The following is an 18,982-nucleotide window of genomic DNA, read 5'->3' as shown; positions in this document are numbered from 1 at the left end:
AAAGGTATTAATAGTGCCAGGTCTCTGGATGCCATCAGTGCCTTAAGGCCTATCTTGGTGCCAGCCTGGGAAGGCATGAGTGGGACAGGGCTTTCAGATCCAGGAGAGATGGGTTGGGTGTTACCTTAACATCAGCAGCAGGAAGATGAATATCATGCTTTATGACATGGAATAGTTTCATACCAACAAGTACCCAAAGAAGGGCCTCTGGGACTGCCCTCCCCTTTCCCATCTTCCCACAGGACTCCCTGGGGTAGTAGGTGGCCTTGCTCAATATTGCCTTTGATTAGTGGCCACTCCCTAGCTAGGTGTATGTGTGTGTGGGGTGTGTGTGTGTGTGTGTGTGTGTGTGTGTGAATTGGGAGGGTTGTACCTTGTCTGGAGTGGCCAGTGAGTTGCCTGCTTCCCAGTCATTCACATTCTGGGCACTGGGCCCAGTGTTTTGTGGGAGGGACAAGACAGGAGAGGGGCTGGAACAAGAGGCGGGACAGGAGGGCTCAGAGCTGAATCGAAAGCACTTTGGATCCCGAGATCAAACTGAAAAAAGTGATCGGAGGGAGCCTCGCTACTGGAATCTCTTCCCAACCCTCCCACCCTAGGAGGCCCCAGAGCCAGGATAGGAGTGGGAGGGGAGGGGTCCCAGTCCCCACTGTGCCACTGCTGGGCATCCAAGAGGAAAGGAGCAGCAGTTGGTCACACCAGACCTGGGTAAAGCAGGGGCAGAGCTAGCTTCTGCCCCCCATGGGGAGCAGCCTCAGGCCTGAGCCCTGGCTGACAGCAGAGATCGGCAACTAGAAGATGCCATTTTCATGGCTCCTCCTGCTCTTCTCCTTGGTTCTTGGTAGCAGGCTGTGGGTCCTCTCTTTGGAGAAGTTGGCAGGATCCCATGATGATGCTCGATGCTCTCAGGTAGGTTGGGAACCCTGGGCTACCTGGAGGTCCTGGAGGGGTTTAGCGAATGGCCAGGGGAGAGGCCACATTCTGCTTGGGGCTCTGGCAGTGGCAGCCATCGCCACCCCACCTCTGGTGTAACTGCCCTTTCAGGTCTGGCTAGGTGTGAGGCTGGTACCGGGCTAGGGGGAAGGGCAGAGTCAGGGGGGTGGCAAACATCCACCTCTGCTGACTCCTTTCCTCCAGGCCACTGGCTTGGGTGTTCGGAGGCTTAAGCAGGGTTCAAATCTTTGTCCTTAGAGCCTGAGATCAGAGTAGCAGGTACCTCTGGAAAAGTGTGGGCGCTCATGGAGGCTCTAGCTGTCTCTCCATACCCTTAAGTCTAGAATGAAGTCTGAACCCCACTTATGGGAGCTCAGGGATGCACGTGGGAAAACTGGGGAAGGGAGACATGGAATCTGTGAACTCCCTTTCTTCCCCTAGGGTCTCTCATGTCACCTTTGGGGTGAGTATCAAGAGAAGACTGGAGATGGAATTTACTTTCCTGCTGCTGGCTCCTTGGAAACCTGAGCTGGTTCCCTGGGGCTGCCTAGGGGATCCTCCTGTGGGCATCTACCCTTGTCCTACCATGGAGGGCAAACACAGTATTCTTCCCTCATCCCCCTTTGCCCCTGTTCTGGCCTGGGTGGAGAAGGCATTTCCAAAGGCTGCCACTTGCCTCCTCCTGCAGATGATGTGCTCTGCCTACTGGAGAGAATCGAGCCCACCAAAGACCCTGTGCTGGTGCCCACAAAACTACAGACAGAGGTGGTCCTTCGATGCAGGGAAGAGAATAACTGTGTCCCCTGTGTTCGAGTGATCCTTCACCTAACAGTGCAGGGTGAGAGACTCTGTGTGTGGGGAGGGGGGGGGGGAGGGGGAGCAGTGTCGTGAGGGACCTCCTGCCCTGAAGTGGGTCTCTGGGGCAAGAAGGAGGGAGGGTTTTTCAGATACAAGAAGAGGTGGAGGGTAGAGGAGGCCCCAGGGATAGGATGTGGATCTAGGGTAAGAGGTAGAAAGGACCTGAGGCAGGGGAGAGAAGGCTGGTAGGGACATAGTTTGGCACAGTGGAATGTACACTGGTTTCAGGTTAAAGGATTTGGGTTCAAATCTTTCACTCCTCTATTTAGGCTTATAGGATCATAGGGCTAGAGCTGAAAGGGACCTCAGGAGCCATCTAGTTCAACCCTCCCTCCCCCTCCCATTTTATAGATGAGGAAACTGAGACTCAGGGAGGTTAAGTAACTTGCCCAGATGTGAGATTTGAACCCAGATCCCCTGATTCCAGAGCAGATAGCCTTTTCTGAACTACATGCCTCTCTCAGGTGACTTTAGGCATTTAATCTCATCTGTAACATAAGAGGGATACTCCAAAGTCTCCTCTAGCTCTAAATTCTAAAATTGTGTGGTGGGGGGACAACATTGCATTTAAGAGGGAGAAAGAAGGAGGGGGAAAAATCTTGATGAGAAAACGAAGAGGAGAAAGAGTTGGTGGGAGGGAAGAGGGGCAAGAATGGGGCAGAAGATACTGCTCTTGCCATCTATGTGTGTGTGTCACTAGGTTTGAGGGGAAAGGGATCCAAAGTGATTGAAAAGACAGGAAAGGTCCTGGCGGGAAGCATTTGGCAAGAGGGGAAGGGAGTGGTGAGGGCAGAAAAAGCCAGTAAGAATGTGGTCATCTGGGGAGGGCTCAGGCCCATGGCTAGGAATAGAGAAGCTTTGGGGGAGGGGGAGGAAAGGATTCCCCCTTAAATTCTCTAAAGGCGGCAGGATCTCAGCTGTTGGCTCAGCGTCCCTTCTCCTTGGGCAGGATGTCCTGGGCTCCCCTACCTCTGGCCCCAGCAGCTAAGGTAGGCAGGACCCCTTGGGATGCAGCCCAGAGGCTTTATTTCCCAGCACAGGGAATTCCAGAAAACCTGGGAAAAGGGCCAGAAAACTTACTCACTGTCTTTGAGCTGGGGGTGGGCGGGGTGCTAGGGCAGGGGGGGCTCTGCCCTTACAGAGTCATTTTAGAGCCTAGGAAGGAGGATCCTGAGGAGGGCGGGCTCCGAGAAGATGCTGAACTAACATCTCGACCTTGGCCGAGGAATGGTGAGACGGCTCCCTCTCTGCTCCCCGGCTCTGCTCCCTCCCTGGGGAAGGATGGTTCTTAGCACACTCTTCCCTTTGTGCCTCATCCTTGCTTTGCTCCTCAGGCCAAGCCGGGCTGCTCTTCCTAGCCCCGTGTCTTCCCAATGCAGGTGATATAAATGTTTACTGAGTTGAATTGTATTGTGTCTCCCATAGAATCTCTCCATGCAAAAGTCATAATCTCCTTCCAGGCCCACCTCTCTGACCGATGTGTCTTGGTGGAGGTAGAGGTGCCTGCGGCCATGGTACAGCCAGGCCAAAATGTGGTAGGTTGAGAGATGAAGGGGGGGAGGGAAGCTTTCGGGGTGCTGGCCCATCATTTCAGCCTTATCCTGAAGCTCTTCCCTGAAATTCTACCCTGACACACATAATACACGATGGAGGCATAAAGCAGGAAAACAGCAGTCTTGGAGTCAAAAGGCACTAACTTGTTGTGTGACTGTGGGCAAGTCTCAGACCCTCTGCCTCAGTTACTCTAATTTCTAAAATTCTGCCTTCCTTCTAGGGTTGTTTTCAGGAACAAATAAGGGGATAGTTAGGGTCGTACTTTGAAAAGGATAAAAATAAAGAGTACTTGAGGGAAGGAATTGAACTTGGGTAGAACTTTCTCTTTCACATAAAGGGGAAAGGAAGATATTAGAGCTTACTGTGTGCGTCACTATACCTTATAAGTGCTTCACAAATATTATCTCATTGGATTCTCACAACCACCCCGGGACTTGGGTGCTGTTATTGTCCCCTTATTACACTTGAGGAAATTGAGGCAGACAAACGGACGTTAGGTGACTTGTCCAGGGTCATATAGTAAAGCATCTGAGGCTAGATTCAAACTCAGGTCTTCTTGACTCCTCTGGCCTGTAACTCTCTCCACTTTGTCATTTAGATGCCAATTGTGATATATGTGTGTGTGTGTGTGTGTGTATGTATGGATATATACAAGTGTGTATATGTATGTGTGTTACATGTATATATACATACATGCATGTGCATATACACACACACACACATACACTTGGAATCAAAAGATCTGGGTTTGAATCTTAACTCCCACTTTGGACCTCAGTTTCTTTATCTCTAAAATGGATCTGTATACTGCCCCCTGATTTCTCAAGGCTCTTGAGAGGAAATCACAGGGTAAATGTTCCTAGCAAATTATTTTTAATTTGCCTGTAGGGGATCATGGAAGGAGAGGCCAGGCTGGGGAGACCTAGTAGGGTAGAGAAAGTCAGCATTGCTTAATGGAAAGAGCTAAAGATCCAGTTAGTGACCCTTGCTTTTGATATTTTTTTTTTGTGAGGCAATTGGGGTTAAGTGACTTGCCCAGGGTCACACAACTAGTAAGTATTAAGTGTCTGAGGTTGGATTTGAACTCAGGTCCTCCTGAATCTAGGGCAAGTGCTCTATCCACTGCACCACCTAGCTGCCCCCCTTGCTTTTGATCTTAACCCAGACCCTTTGGGGGGCTTTTGGCTTTTTCTCAGGGCTCACTGGTATTTGACTGCTTTAAAGCACCAGTAGGGGGGGAAGTACGGATCTGGTCATATACTCAGCCCCCCTACCAGAAGGAACTCAATCATACAGAACAACTACCAGGTAAGAGCTAGGCCTGGGGTGGGCTGGGGGAGGGGAGAAACAAGATTGGACTTCAGCCACATCTAAAAGGGGGAAAATTGGTTTTCAGTCTCTTCACTCTCATCTTTTTGGCTCCTTTCCTCTCAAGTCTGCTTTCTCCCTCCTCCTATCACAAACTAATGTCAGGAGCCTAACCATTTTTACCTAAAATTGAGGGTTATTATTATTTTTTTTTTTGCAGGGCAATAAGGTTTAAGTGACTTGCCCAGGGTCACACAGCTAGTGTCAAATGTCTGTGGCTGGATTTGAACTCAGGTCCTCCTGAATCCAGGGCTGGGACTTTATCCACTGTGCCCTGAGGGTTATTTTAAATATAAATTTAATTTTAAATTGGTAGCTCTCATTTTTATATCACCTACATTTCCTAATAGATCTTTTCCCCTCCAAGAGAGACATCCAGTATATCCAATAATTTTTCAAATAAGAAAAAAATAGTTCAGCAAAAGTAATGAACACATTGAGAAAAAATCTGACATTATATATGCTATTTTTCATCTGTAAACTCTGCCAAAAATTTTTTAAAAGGTGGGGCGTTTTCCCATATCTTTTCTTTGGGGCCAAGTTTGGTTGTTGTAATTGTAGAATGTTCAACAAACTTGAGTTTTAATTTCCAAGTTCCTTCTCCTCAGAGCACTGCCTTTTATTACATTGAAGAAGACCTGGGTTCAAATCCAGCCTTTGTTCCTTATTGCCCTTGTGACTCTGGGCAAGTCACTGCCCTTTGCTGAGTTTTAGCTGCATTGTCTGTAAAATCAGAGAATTTGACTTAATGATCTTTAAGGTTTCCTCCAGCTCATGATTCTATGTCTAGGCTTATATCAGAGCTACCCCCAGTCTTAGCTCTTACTGTGGGATGAAAGGTTCTAGCCTTTGAAGCACTTCACAGTCTACCTCCACCCTATCTTTCCAGGCTTATTCTGAATTACTCCCCTCCAAGCGCACTAGCATGGGACGGACTGAGCCTTCTCACTGCTTTTCACATACTCCATTCTTCCTCCCATGTCTGTCCCTTTGCATGAACTGTTGTTTTCCACGTCTGGAATGTCCCCTGAGTGAGCTCCTCCTCTTTAGAAACTCTAGTTTCCTTAGAGGCACAGCACAAGTAGCACCTCTTTCTAAAATAACCTTGTATTTATTTATTTATTTATTTTGGGCGGGGCAATTGGGGTTAAGTGACTTGCCCAGGGTCACACAGCAGGTCCTCCTGAATCCAGGGCCAATGCTCTATCCACTGCGCCACCTAGCTGCTCCTGTATTTGGAGATTTTTTTGTTTTTTGCTTTTTAGTGAGGCAATTAGGGTTAAGTGACTTGCCCAAGGTCACACAGCTAGTAAGTGTTAAGTGTCTGAGGCCGGATTTGAACTCAGGTACTCCTGACTCCAGGGCCGGTGCTCTATCCACTGCACCACCTAGCTGCCCCTCCTGTATTTGTTTTTTATGAGATAGCAAGTCAGTCTATGGGGAACTGACCTTGAAACTGGAAAGATCTGGACTCATAGTCAGACCTCTGGACCACCCTGGCTGTGCGACTCTCTCTGGACAAATAGCTTGATCTCTCCCTGTTCTAGGCACCTCCCTAAGATTATAAATTGCAGAAAAGGTATCTACTTCCATTGGTAGATGGATTTCCCTCCCCTGGGAACTGTCTCTACCAATGAAATCACAGATCTAGTCTCTATGCCCATTTATTTTGTATGTATATATATATATATATATATATATATATATATATATATGTACATCTTATTTCCCCCAATAAGGGGATAAGGTAATAATAAGGTATAATATGTGTGATGATGGTGATCATGATGAGTTAATAACCCTTGAGAACAAGAATTGTTTCATCTTTGGTTCTGTATTCCCAATATGTGGCAGAGTCCCTGGCAGAAAGTAGATTTTTAATAAATGTTTACTAAAGGTTGATTAATTTCAGGCACTGGGGAAAGGTGGGGACAAAGTCTGGATTTACAGGTTGGAGTTGCTGGATTAAAATACTCACTTTACCATTTGTGTGATGTTTGGCAAATCATTTCACTCCCCCGGTCTCTGTTTTCTAATCTTTAATTAATGGGGGTCAGATTAGATGACCTCTAAGGTCCTTCCCAGCTCCAAACCCAATGACCCTGGGTATTTGGGTTGGGGGAGGGGGAAAACAAGCACAGGTTTTACTGAAATCTTGTCTTGTGACGTGTAGTTGGTTAGTTGTTGTCCTTCATTTTCAGAGGACCGAGATGACATCACTATGTCAGGGTCAAGGTACAGTGTGTCTGACTGGGCTGATCAGATCAATATGAGCTCAGAAGGCTCTACCACAGGTCAGGAATAGTCCACATGAACATTGGGTGTGGAGATGTCTCTAAATCTGTGCGTCTCACATTTCTTTTTAGCTACTGAGATTCTGCTTCGCTCAGAACACAGCCCTTTCTTTGATATGGGCATGTCATGCTGGGTAGTCCCATGCTAGTGTCTCCCACGGTTCAGAATTGATTCCAAGGTTCTTCAGGGAGACCTTGAGAATGTCCTTGTATCTCTTCTGACTTCCATGTGAGAGCTTGCTTGCGTGAGTTCTCTATAAAAGTCTTTTAGGCAAACATATGTGTGATGCATAGGGAGCCCTTAAGAAATGCTTGTTTTATGTGTAACTGGAAAATAATAAAATATTTTATGATTTTTTTTTTTAAAGAAATGCTTGTTGACTGGTTAGTTACCTCCTCAGCCAGTGAATAAGAACTTGTGAAGAGATGTTATATCTCTCTCTGGTTTTTTTTTTTTGTGTGTGTGTGGGGGGGGCAATGAGGGTTAAGTGACTTGCCCAAGGTCATACAGCTAGTAAGTGTCAAGTGTCTGAGGTCAGATTTGAACTCAGGTCCTCCTGAATCCAGGGCTTTATCCACTACACCACCTACCTGTCCCTGAAATGTTATCTCTTAACCCTACTGTTTTCCTCTTAGTCCCTACTGAGGGCATTTGTTCTGTTCTCTCCTCAGATTGCATCAGGCCTGAACTGCAGGACAGCGTCCCGAGCTGCTGGGGTATAGAATGGAGTGGGGGTGAGAGGAGGGGTACTCTGGGTGGAGGGGTGAATTTGGGGGGGCAGGTGGAGACAGAGGGGAGTCTGAGTTGGGGGGCAGACAGAAGGAGGAAGGGACACTGCTAGGGATGAAGGGGGTGGACCTTTACCCCATGCCACCCCCATTCCCTTCCAGTGCTGCCCTGGTTCAATATCTCAGCCGAAGGGGATGCTATACAGCTGGTGTTGGATGTCTCCGCTGAGCAGAACTATGTCCTCTTTCTTTACTGGAACCAGACCCGGAATTTCAGCACAAGGTTTCATGAAGTCCTGGTGAGAAGGGATACAGCTCTCCTCTTTAATATCCCATCCCTGTTTCAGTCATCTCCTACCCCCTCTTCCCTCCACTCCACCAGCCTCCAAGTCTGCCTCCTCCCTGCCTAGGATCTCCTAGTCAATGCCTCTCCCTCTCCCCTGCCCTCTCCTCCAACAAACCAACCAGCCCATTTTAGGCTTGCGGTCTCTCCCCTTTGTCTCAATCTCTGAAGTTCCTCTTTGGGTCCCTCCTATCTTTCCTGTCAAAATCTCTTTCCTGGCCCCTTCCTGGCCCTGGCTCTGATCCCATTCCCTGTCTCATGCTTGTTCTCTGGTGCTAACCAACTCAGCCTGGATGTGGTGTATTGTCTGACAAAGGTTTAAGCACACCTATCCCCTCCCTCTCCACCCTCCCTGTTATTCCATTAGGGTTTTTATTTTAAAAGGAGACTCGCAAATAAGAAAGCCTCTAGGCCCCAAATGGTAAATCTGTAATGACAGAATTTCATGCACTGGTGATTGGCAGAAGGGGAAAATCATTGGGGAATACAGCTGCTCCAACCTTTCTCCAGTCATACATACCCTTCCCCCAACTCTCAGGGCTGACCCGCTCCCTTTAGCTATGGCCTCTTGCCTCCTTTCCAAGAGCCTGTCTGCCCTGACTCCTGCCCCATCTCCCAGTGCTATTGATATCTCTGATTCCATGCTTGACTTGTCCCCTAGACAGGACCACAGAATATCACTCTCAACCAAACGGATTTTGTTCCTTGCCTCTGTATTCAGGTACAACCTAAGTCTATTCAGGGTCTGGAGCTTGGTGGTGGTGGTGGTAGTGGTAGACTTAGAATTCTCTCTGTGGGGGGAGAGAGAGAGAGAGAGAGAGAGAGAGAGAGAGAGAGAGAGAGAGAGAGAGAGAAAGAGAGAGAGAGAGAGAGAGTGAGTGTGTGTGTGTGTGTGTGTGTGTGTGTGTGTGTGTGTGTGTGTGTGTGTGCGCGCGCCTTCACCCAAACTGATTCATTTTCCAGATGTGGCCAAATGTGCAAGATGCTATCAGAAACAGCCATTGCCCCTTCTGGGAGGGTGAGAAAGTTTGGGATCCTGGGTTCTTGGTGGGTGAGGCAGTTGCTGGTCCTGGAGTGTTAGTAGGGGGCGGGGAAACGGAAGCCTGGGGAGGGGACAATGAGGTGGGGATGGGAGGTGGAAGTGGGCGAGTTCCTCTAGTGGATGGCACAGGTAAGGGTCTCCCACAACACTTTCTCCCCAGACCCCAGGGCCCACAAGAATCTGTGGGACCACAGCAAGCTGAAGCTGAAGTTCTGGGGGACGACAGGCCTCAGCTGGATGGTGGAGGCACCCTGCCCCTTGTCTGCAGAGACTGTTCTCTGTTGGAAGCCCAGGGACAGTGAACTCTGCCACCCACTGCCTCTGCCCCTGCCTCGGGAGAATGTCACTGCAAACGTAAGGGAAGGGAGAGGTGGGAAGACAGAAAGGAGGGCAGTGAGGGCAAGGGGAGGATGGGGACTCCAGAAGTAGGCTGGAGAAGAGCTGAAGGAGGAAAGAAACAGGGGACTGTCACCTGGAGATTAGCTCAGGTGATCCAAAAGGTTGGGGAGGATGTTAGAGAGTTTCTAACACACACACACACACACACACACGCACACACACCCCTTGTGTCTGTTAACCCTGAGGGTTTCCCTTTCCCTCTCTCCTTCCCTCCTTTTCTGCAGAAATCCCAGGACCTCCCTCTGCTGACTGTCCAACCCAATATCTGTGTGCAGGTGAGATCCCAAAGGAGGAGAAAGAAGGCTGGGCCCAACAGAACTGGAGCTCTGGGTTCTGTTTCCAGCTCTGCCATAAACTCTCTGGGTGACCCGAGGCTGGGCCCCTCCCTTCTGTGAGAATCAACTTCCTCTTTTGTGAAATGATGGTCATCTTGTGCTCCCTGTCTACTCTCTGGGACTGTGTGGAAGACCCCTTTTGGTGCAGTGGAAAGAATATTAGTATAGGAGAGAGAGGGCTTTACGGCAGGCCATGCCATGAGCTGACTTGGTGACTTAGTGTATGACCCTCAGTTTCCTCATCTGAAAAATGGGGGGGGGGCATGGTAGACTACATCAGGGGTTCTTAACCCCCTTCCTTCAGACTCAAAGGGTTGATGGATACATTTCAGGGGGTCTGGGAACTTTGGAAGGGGGAAAATTACTTTATTTTTACTAACCTTTAACTGAAATCGAGCATTTCCTTTGATTATGAATGTAAGCAACAATCCATTCTTCTGAGAAGGGTCCACAGGATCCATCAGATGGCCAGCGGGGCCTGTGACATAAATAAAGTCCAGATGGACAGTGAGCCTCTCATCCCCAGAGGTGGTATTTTGCTGGCAAATGCTTGGTTTCTTTATCTTGGAGATAAGATCATATCTCTGAAAGAGCTTTTAAAAATACATGAATTGGGGCAGCTGGGTGGCGCAGTGGATAGAGCACTGGCTCTGGATTCAGGAGGACCTGAGTTCAAATCCAACCTCAGACACTTAACACTTACTAGCTGTGTGACCCTGGGCAAGTCACTTAACCCCAGTTGCCTCACTAAAAAAAAAAAAATTAAAAAAAAATACATGAATTGCTATAGAAGTTGAAGGATGATCATCGTTATTCCTCAACCTTTGACTTCATTGGGAGGGGAAACTCCCAAGAAGGAAGCTCCTACTATCAATGCAGCTGTCTGGAAGCAATGAAAGGTTAAATGAGTTATCCAGGGTCACACAGCTCCTATTGGTCAGAGGCAGGAACTGGACCTAGGTCTTCCTGACTCATTATGTACAACACTAAAATTCTTCCTCATCATAACTTATTTTTACATTTGAAACTTATCCTTCTCATTATAACAACAATAGGTAGCATATATATACCACTCTTAGTTTTCCAAAGTATTTTACAAACACTGTCTCACTTGATTCTCACAATAATTCTTGGGAGATAGGTGGTATTGGTGTCCCCATTCTGCAGATGACACTGAGGCAGACAGAGGTCAAGTGTTTAGGGTCCCAAAGCTAGTAAGTGTCTAAGACTGGACTGAACTCCATCAGGCCTAGTGTTCTATCCACTAAGTGACTTTTGTTGTAAAGTCGTTTTCAGTTTGGGAGACTATTTGGGGTTTTCTTTTTTTTTTTTCCTTTCTTTCTTTTTTGGGCTGGGCAATGAGGGTTAAGTGACTTGCCCAGGGTCACACAGCTAGAGTAAGTGTCAAGTGTCTGGGACTGGATTTGAACTCAGGTCCTCCTGAATCCAAGACCAGTGCTTTATCCACTGTACCACCTAGCTGCCCCCTGGGGTTTTCTTAGCAAAGAAACTGGAGTGGTTTGTCATTTCCTTCTCCAGCTCATTTTCTAGATGAGGAAACTGAGGCAAACAGGGTTAAGTGACTCGCCCAAGGTCACACAGCTAGTGTCTAAGGCTGGATTTGCACCCGGGTCCTCCTGACTCCAGGGCTGGTGTTCTATCCACTGTACCACCTAGTTGCCTGTTGTTATTATTTAGAAAAAGTTCCCCTCCTCTTCCCCCCTGTCCTTTCTCTTAGCCTGCCCTTCTCCTTCCTCCTCCTCATTTGGAGCCTTCTCCTCATGAGGCTTCCTGATTCTGTCCTTATTCCCTACAGGTGTGGAGTGGGGGAAAGCTCCAGATTCAGGAGTGTCCACAGGAGGGTGAGTGAGCCGCTGGGAAGAGGGGATGAGAGGAAGGAAGAAAAGGGGAGACCTGGCCAGGGAAAGATGAAGAAAGAAGGCATGGGGGGAGGTGTGGTGGTCAGATCGAAGAGAATGAGGGAAGGTTCTCATTCTGGTTTCTCTGACCTTTAACCCCTCCCAGATATTCTGGGCCCCCTAAAGGATGACATGCTGCTGCTGGAGACTTGGGGGCCTGAGGGGAGGCACTCCTTCTGTGCCATGGAGACCAGTGGGTGTACCCCCCTGCCAAGCACAGCCCACACGGTGAGAGCCAACCCCTCATCCTGCAGACCCTCTCCTATACCACATACCATCTTCCCCCATCTCCACCAATCCTCCCTCAACATACCGTAGCCCCCAGTCTTTCAGGGAGGTCCCCTTCCATTCTCTGACATTGGACTTGGAGTCAGAAAAACATGTTCCTATCCCAACTCAGTTACTTACTAGCTTTGTGATTCTGGGCAAATCACTTAAGTTTTTGGTGCCTCAGTTTCCTTATCTATACAATGAGGATGTTGGACTTGACATCCTAGGTCCCTTCTTCATTCCTGGTTTTCTTTATTCCCTGTTTTTCCCCCTCAAACCCTGCAGCCATAAGGCCTGAGGTCACTTGCAGGTTCCTGAGATTTGAGGGGTCTTGCCTCTGTCATCCCCCAAAGCTCCCTTCTCCCCCTCACCCCCCAGCTCTGTGGGGCCCTGTGTAACATCTCCTACCTTCGATTTGACAGAGAGCAGCCCTCCTTGGAAAACAGCTTCTTCAAGACATACAGTCGGGTCAGTGTGTGCAGGTCAGTGGAGGGGAGAGGCCAGCAACTGTGGGCAGGAAGTTCAAGGGAGGGCGCCTTAGGCAAACATCCTGGCCTGGGAGAATGGAAGGAACACTGGACAGAGACAGAAGACCTGGGTTTAAGTCCCAGATGTGATGCTTTCATTGTGGGTATCACTTAATTAACCAATCACTTAATTAACCCTCAGTTCCCTCCACTCTAATATGGGAAGAACATGAAAAACTGTGTGCTTCAGTGGGAACTCACCTGTGATCCTCACCTTTGGTCCTAACTGTGTGACTTCCAGATTTCACTCTTATTACTGGGAATCACTGTGCAATCATGGAACTTTGCTGGGCCTTAGTTTTCTCATCTTTAAAATTCAGGCAAGGACCCAGATGGCCTCTGAGATGCCTCTGAATTCTAGGTCTGTGAACCTATGATCTGAAGTAAACTTACACAGGGAGGCAGTGTGGTATACAGGCTAGTAGATTTGGCTTCAGAGTTAGGAAAACCTGGATTCCAGCCCCACCTCTCTCTCTCTCTCTCTCTCTCTCTCTCTCTCTCTCTCTCTCTCTCTCTCTCTCTCACACACACACACACACACACACAGGCAAGCCATATCACCACTCCCTCCCTCCCCAACCCCACCCCCAGTGCCTTAGGCCACTTACTAAGACTCTAAGAACTGTGGCAGATGAGAAGAGGGAGTTTCCTGATCTACGCCAATGAAATCATAGTTCTGGACCCAAACTTGCCCTTCCTGCCTCACAGGGTTGTTGTGAGCAAAGTGCTTAGGCTGAGTTATAAGGGAATCATTTTCCTTTCTTCTCTCTTCCCTCGTCAGTCTCTTCCTTAGTGGAAGGGGAGGAAGGTGGGGAGGTGACCCTGGATTAGATGAGCTCTATTAAGAGCTCCCTTCCAGCTCCATTCTCCCTTCTAACACTCCATGCTTTCAGATCTTCTTCTTCTTCTTCTTCTTCTTCTTCTTCTTCTTCTTCTTCTTCTTCTTCTTCTTCTTCTTCTTCTTCTTCTTCTTCTTCTTCTTCTTCTTCTTCTTCTTCTTCTTCTTCTTCTTCTTCTTCTTCTTCTTCTTCTTCTTCTTCTCTTCTTCTCTTCTTCTTCTTCTTCTTCTCTTCTTCTCTTCTTCTTCTTCTTCTTCTTCTTCTTCTTCCTCCTCCTCCTCCTCCTCCTCCTCCTCTTCCTCCTCCTCCTCCTCCTCCTCCTCCTTTCCTTTTCTTTTCTTTCTTTCTTTTTTTGGGGCAATGAGGGTTAAGTGACTTGCCCAGGGTCACACAACTAGTAAATGTTAAGTGTCTGAAGTCAGATTTGAACTCAGATCCTCCTGAATCCATGGCCGGTGCTTTATCCACTGAGCAATCTAGCTGTCTCTATTCCTATTCTAATAGTCTGTGTTCTAAGGTCCCTTCTGGATCTAACACTGTCCTAACATTCTGTGTTCCACGGTCCCTAAGAGGCTAGCATTCTAAAAATGTCATATATGTTGCTGCTGTTTCCTAAAGATGACTCACCACCTCAGATAGAACTCCTTTCCCTTGTAACAAATACAGAGAGTCGATAAGAACGAATCAGTACATTTGGCCGTCTCTGAAAATATATCCTTCCTTCCACACCTGTGGGATCCACCTCCTCTGCCAACAGGCGGGAGCCAGGCTCCGCCCTAAATCAGTTCTCTGAGGTCAGGATGAGTCACTGCATAAAGCAGAGGTCTAGAAGTCTTTCAAGTGTTCTTTCCTTTACCTGGTGATCCCTGTGTCAATAGTTCTGGGCTAAAGTAAGATTGCAAGGTTCCTTCTAGCTCCCACATTCCGTGTCCTTACATTCTGTGGTCCCAGGTCTCTGCCAGATCTAAAAGTCTGTGACATTCCATGGGCTAACACTATTTAACAAGGTCCCTTCTGTCTCAAATCCCTTGTGTTTCAAGACCCTTCGAGCTCTAGTATTCTGTCATATTATAAGCAACGCCACCGACAGGGATCCACTTTGTACTGAGCTCTGGGCTGGACCTTCTAGGAAGATGTGGAGGAATGGGGGGGGGCCCTGATCCATCTCTTTAAGGAGCTAGCTGACTAATGGAGAGACTAATGACCACAGGAAGCAAAAAGGAAGCCTATTCTGCTGCTGCTTTTCTATCTCCAGCAGCACCTAGCAAAGTGCCTCCCGAGTAGATGATTGATGCAGGAAACCCGATCTCTTGCTATTTCTAGTGAGCCCTGCAATCCCCTGCTCTCTCCGTCCCACACAGCCTGGGCTCTAGGGCAATATTCATATTTAGATGGCATTATTAGATTGCTTTTTATGCAATTTAACATTGGCATATGCAGTAAATTTTCTGCTAAGAACAAATCCCTCTTTGCATTTAAATTTCTGTTCTTGGAACCTCCCAGGAAAGGTTTCCCATAATTTCCTGATGATTTACTGTCATGTTTAAAACAGAAGGATATAAACAAACAACATCACTAACTCTGCCTCTAACCTGTGATGTCATCATAGAGCCAGTCACTTAATGGTCATGGTCTTCAGTTTCCTTTGGAGTTAGAATGGAAATGGAAAGAATAACAACAAAAACCTGAATATAATATAATTCTAATCACCAACCTGGGCTCATAAGAAGAGATAAGGAAATACTCCAAATTGGAACCCAAAACTATAAATAAAAATGTTTATTACATTAAAAAAAAAGAAAATACTCCTCCTTCCTTTCTTTGCAGAGGTAGGGGATCATGTGTATAGAAGACCAAATGCACTGTCAGGTGTTTTGGTTAGTTTCAATGAATTGATTTCCCCCCCACCCCTTTCTTTTTTATTCACTGTTATAAGGAATGGCTTGATGGGAAGGGGAAGTGGGAAAGATGTGCTCAGAAATAAAGATACTGTAAAAACAAGAGATATTTCAATAAAAAATAAATTTAAAAAACAAAGGGGTTGGGCTAGTTCTAAAATTCTATGATTCTGTACAGACAAGGAATTTCTAAAACCTAATTTAGTTATAGTTCAGAACATATTCATTCATTTTATAATCATTCCATAATTTTATGATGGCTTTTATTAATTATTTTATTATTTAATATTTCTCCAAATGTAACCAAACTGGGTTTTGGAAAACTCCCAATATGCCTGATGCTGGGGGAATACAAGGAAACAGTCCTTAATAGTGTTCTGCACTGATGGAACTTATAATCTAGTTGTACACACAGGATATCATACATGAAACAATTATGATAATACAAGATAGAACATAATTACTGTGTTGGTCCAAACATAGACCACACCTAAATACAGTCTGCATAATAAGATCTCTTTGAAAGGAAATATATGTATGTCCTGAAAAATAACTTGATTGTAGGCCACATGGGTTTTATACAAGCCAGATACAGTGGGAGAGTACAGTATTTATTTGGATTGGTATGGAAAGTGAAAAATGTATGGGAGGGACTTTAATGAGATGAAAAGATCAGAGGGCACTGGGATATCCAGGAAAGGTTTCTCTGAAGAAAATCAAGCTTAAGGTAGTCCTTAAACTGAGATTTAGGGGCAGCTAGGTGGCGCAGTGGATAAAGCACTGGCCCTGGATTCAGGAGGACCTGAGTTCAAATCCGACCTCAGACACTTGACACTTACTAGCCGTGTGACCCTGGGCAAGCCACTTAACCCTCATTGCCCCACCAAAAAAAAAAACAACCACACAAAACCACCCCTGAGATTTGAAAGGAGAGATAGGATTTGGGGGATGGGCAGCATGGCATAGTATAGGGAGTGTAGGATTTAAAGTCAGAAGATCTGGGTTCAAAGTCCAGTCTTGATACTTATTGTCTCTTTGTTGTTGTTGAGTTATGTCTGATTCTCTTCGACCCCATTTGGGGTTTTCTTGGCAAAGATACTGGAGTGATTTGCCATTTCCTTCTCCAGCTCATTTTACAGATGAGAAAACTGAGGCAAACAGGGTTAAGGGACTTGCCCAGGGTCACACAGCTAGGGAGTATCTAAAGTAGGATTTGAACTCAGGAAGATGAGTCTTCCTGACTCCAGGCTTCCACACTCTATCCACCAGGCCAGCAAGTTGCTCCATACAGTCTGTGTGAATTTGGGCAAATCAACTGACCTTTTTTAAGGCTTAATTCATCACCTGTCAGATGGGAATAATAACATTCATCAGGAAGTACTTTGTGAAGATGAAGATACTATAGGATCCCCAGATTCAGAGCTGGAAAGGACTTTTAGAGATCACCTAATTTGGAATAGGTTTGGGGACTGGAACTATAATTTCACAGATAGAATTACTAGATAAGGAAACTCGAACAGTGTAGATCAGCATCTTCTTTGCTCCTTGAAGAGAGCTGCCTAAGAGGCTCACCCATACAACCAGGATGTCAAAGGGGATTTGAACTCAGGTCTTCCTGGCTCCAAAGCTAACTGTATCCATGAACACACTGCCTCTCCATCTAGTCTAACTCCCTAAGCCAAGAACCAGGAATATATAGAGACTTGTCCAAGGTCACATAGGTACTAAGAGACTAGACCTGGGATTTAAACCCAGGTCCTCTGACAATGAATGCAACCTGTTTCCCACTATCCTTCTCCCTCTTTCTCTGTCAAGGGTGGGGAGGGGAAGTGGGTAAAGAGTTCCTCAAAGGCTCAGAGCTGAGTTGTCAAGGAAGGCTTCTGGGTGGGAAGGATCCTGGGATGGCTTGTGGAAGAATTTCAGAGATGTGGTTTGACAGAGGGAAATGGGGCAAAGCAGGATGTTATCCTGGAAGGGAAAGGAGGAAGAGACAATCCGTGATGCTAGGAGGGGCTCCTGACCTTTAATGCTTGCTTAATACCTTTCAGTTGTGGAATGACACAGGGATCTTGTGGGCTTGCTCTCTTCAAAAGTGTGAGTATAGCTTGGGAAGGGTAGTGGGTGGTGCCTTGACCCTCCTATAGTCCCTGAGGGAGGAGATCTGAAGGATGGTTCAGACCCATCAGGGTGTCTGCCTCCCCTTCCCACCCACTCCAGGGGCCCCGGTCACTAGCCCTGGTGCTGACTTCTCCCCACTCTGTCCCTCAGACACCCATGAGCGTTGGGTCCTGGTTTGGCTGGCCTTCCTAATACTAACGGCTTGTATCCTGCTGCTCCTCCTGCTCAACAGAGACGGTATGAAAGGTGAGATGCGACACTCTCGGGGTGTCATTTCCAGGGGCAAGACAAGAACAGACCTCCTCTTCTCCCCTCCGGCCCCTAGCCTTTCAGGCCAGCTTTCCCTCTTCCTCACACAGCCTTAGTACTGCATAGAGCCCTGTTAGTGAGTCCCTAGTGGGGAGGGAGGTGGGCCAGAGTGACCCTAGAGTGACCTAGACCTCGCAGGCCTAGAACGCCAAGCACATTCAGGGGCCAGGCTGATTGGCTGCCTCTGCCCCTCTCCCCTCACAGGGTGCCTGCAATTCTTGAAGGAGGATTACCGCTATGGGGGTGAGTGTCAAGGGCGGGGCCCGGGTCACACCTCTCCCTGTTCTCTATAGAGGGGCTGTAAGGCGGGAGTGGGGCTTTCTCCTTCCTCCACTCCTTCCCCCCCCCAACCACAGCCCTCTTCCTTGCAGGGGCTGCCCGTGGCCGCCGAGCCCTTCTTCTCTACTCTCCAGACCATGCCAGCTTGGAGCGCCTCGTGGCCACCCTGGCCACAGCCCTTGGGCAGCTGCAGCTCTCGGTGGCTGTGGACCTGTGGCACCGCCGGGAATTAAGTGCTCTGGGTCCCCTGGCCTGGTTCCACGCCCAGCGTCGCCAGGCCCTGCAGGACGGCGGGGTGGTCATCCTGCTCTTTTCCCCGGGGGCAGTGGCGCTCTGCCAAGAGTGGCTCCAGGAGGCGGGCGCTGCCCAGCCCCCCGCGCCCACTCCGGACACCTTCGCTGCTTCTCTCAGCTGTGTGCTGCCCGACTTCTTGGAGGGCAGGGCGTCGGGGCGCTACGTGGTGGCCTGCTTCGAGCAGCTGCTCCCCCCGCAGGGCATACCCGATCTCTTCCACGCCGTGCCCGTCTTCTCTTTGCCCTCACAGATGCCTGACTTCCTGAGGGCGCTGGTGGGGCCCGGGAAGGGGCACCACGACACTTGGAGGGCTCACGCCACGCGAGTGAGTCAGTACCTCCAGCCTGCCCTGGAGGAGTGCGTGCAGCTGGGGTCATCGTCCTGTCTGTGACCCTGCCCTGGCCCCTGGACAGGAGGCCCGAGGACAGCGGCCGGCCTCTGGATCTGCATCCACACGTGGGGAGCAAAGGTCGCCTCCCCACTGTAAATCCCGCCCATCAGTGCCTGAGAACGTGTGGACTTGGTGGGGACAGGAACCCCTGCTTGGGGCTGCGCGGGCATAGCTGGGTGAATAAAGATAGAATTATTTTTGTAGCCCACGAGTCTCCAGTCTATGCGTGCGTGCAAAGGGCCTGCGAGCCCGGGACACCGCCCTCGCGCGCTCCGCGCCGCGT

At 48.3% G+C, this 18,982-nt stretch overlaps 1 protein-coding gene across 7 annotated transcripts; it reads left to right on the top strand.

Annotated features, from left to right (window-relative positions):
- The first annotated feature begins 487 nt into the window (after nucleotides 1-487).
- On the top strand, nucleotides 488-18,902 carry IL17RC (interleukin 17 receptor C). 7 transcript variants are annotated; one of them, XM_043977852.1, is made up of 19 exons: nucleotides 491-909; nucleotides 1,375-1,396; nucleotides 1,622-1,771; nucleotides 2,944-3,021; nucleotides 3,217-3,326; nucleotides 4,542-4,653; nucleotides 7,680-7,742; nucleotides 7,899-8,035; nucleotides 8,741-8,800; nucleotides 9,043-9,097; nucleotides 9,282-9,475; nucleotides 9,745-9,795; nucleotides 11,672-11,717; nucleotides 11,881-12,002; nucleotides 12,467-12,526; nucleotides 17,357-17,402; nucleotides 17,577-17,672; nucleotides 17,940-17,978; nucleotides 18,107-18,902. In XM_043977852.1, exons 1-19 carry the CDS (start codon nucleotides 799-801, stop codon nucleotides 18,697-18,699), a joined length of 2,145 nt encoding a protein of 714 aa, XP_043833787.1. In that variant the 5' UTR covers nucleotides 491-798; the 3' UTR covers nucleotides 18,700-18,902. The 7 variants fall into 7 exon arrangements, with proteins under 7 accessions (XP_043833794.1, XP_043833790.1, XP_043833792.1 ...); XM_043977853.1 differs by having other exon boundaries at nucleotides 493-909; nucleotides 7,680-7,724; XM_043977855.1 differs by lacking the exon at nucleotides 17,940-17,978 and having other exon boundaries at nucleotides 489-909.
- Nucleotides 18,903-18,982: the final 80 nt, after the last annotated feature.

Source organism: Dromiciops gliroides, chromosome 1, assembly GCF_019393635.1.
Source record: "Dromiciops gliroides isolate mDroGli1 chromosome 1, mDroGli1.pri, whole genome shotgun sequence".
NCBI lineage: Eukaryota > Metazoa > Chordata > Mammalia > Microbiotheria > Microbiotheriidae > Dromiciops > Dromiciops gliroides.
Note: the sequence above shows the minus strand (reverse complement) of the source record. Positions and strands in the feature narration are given on the sequence as shown.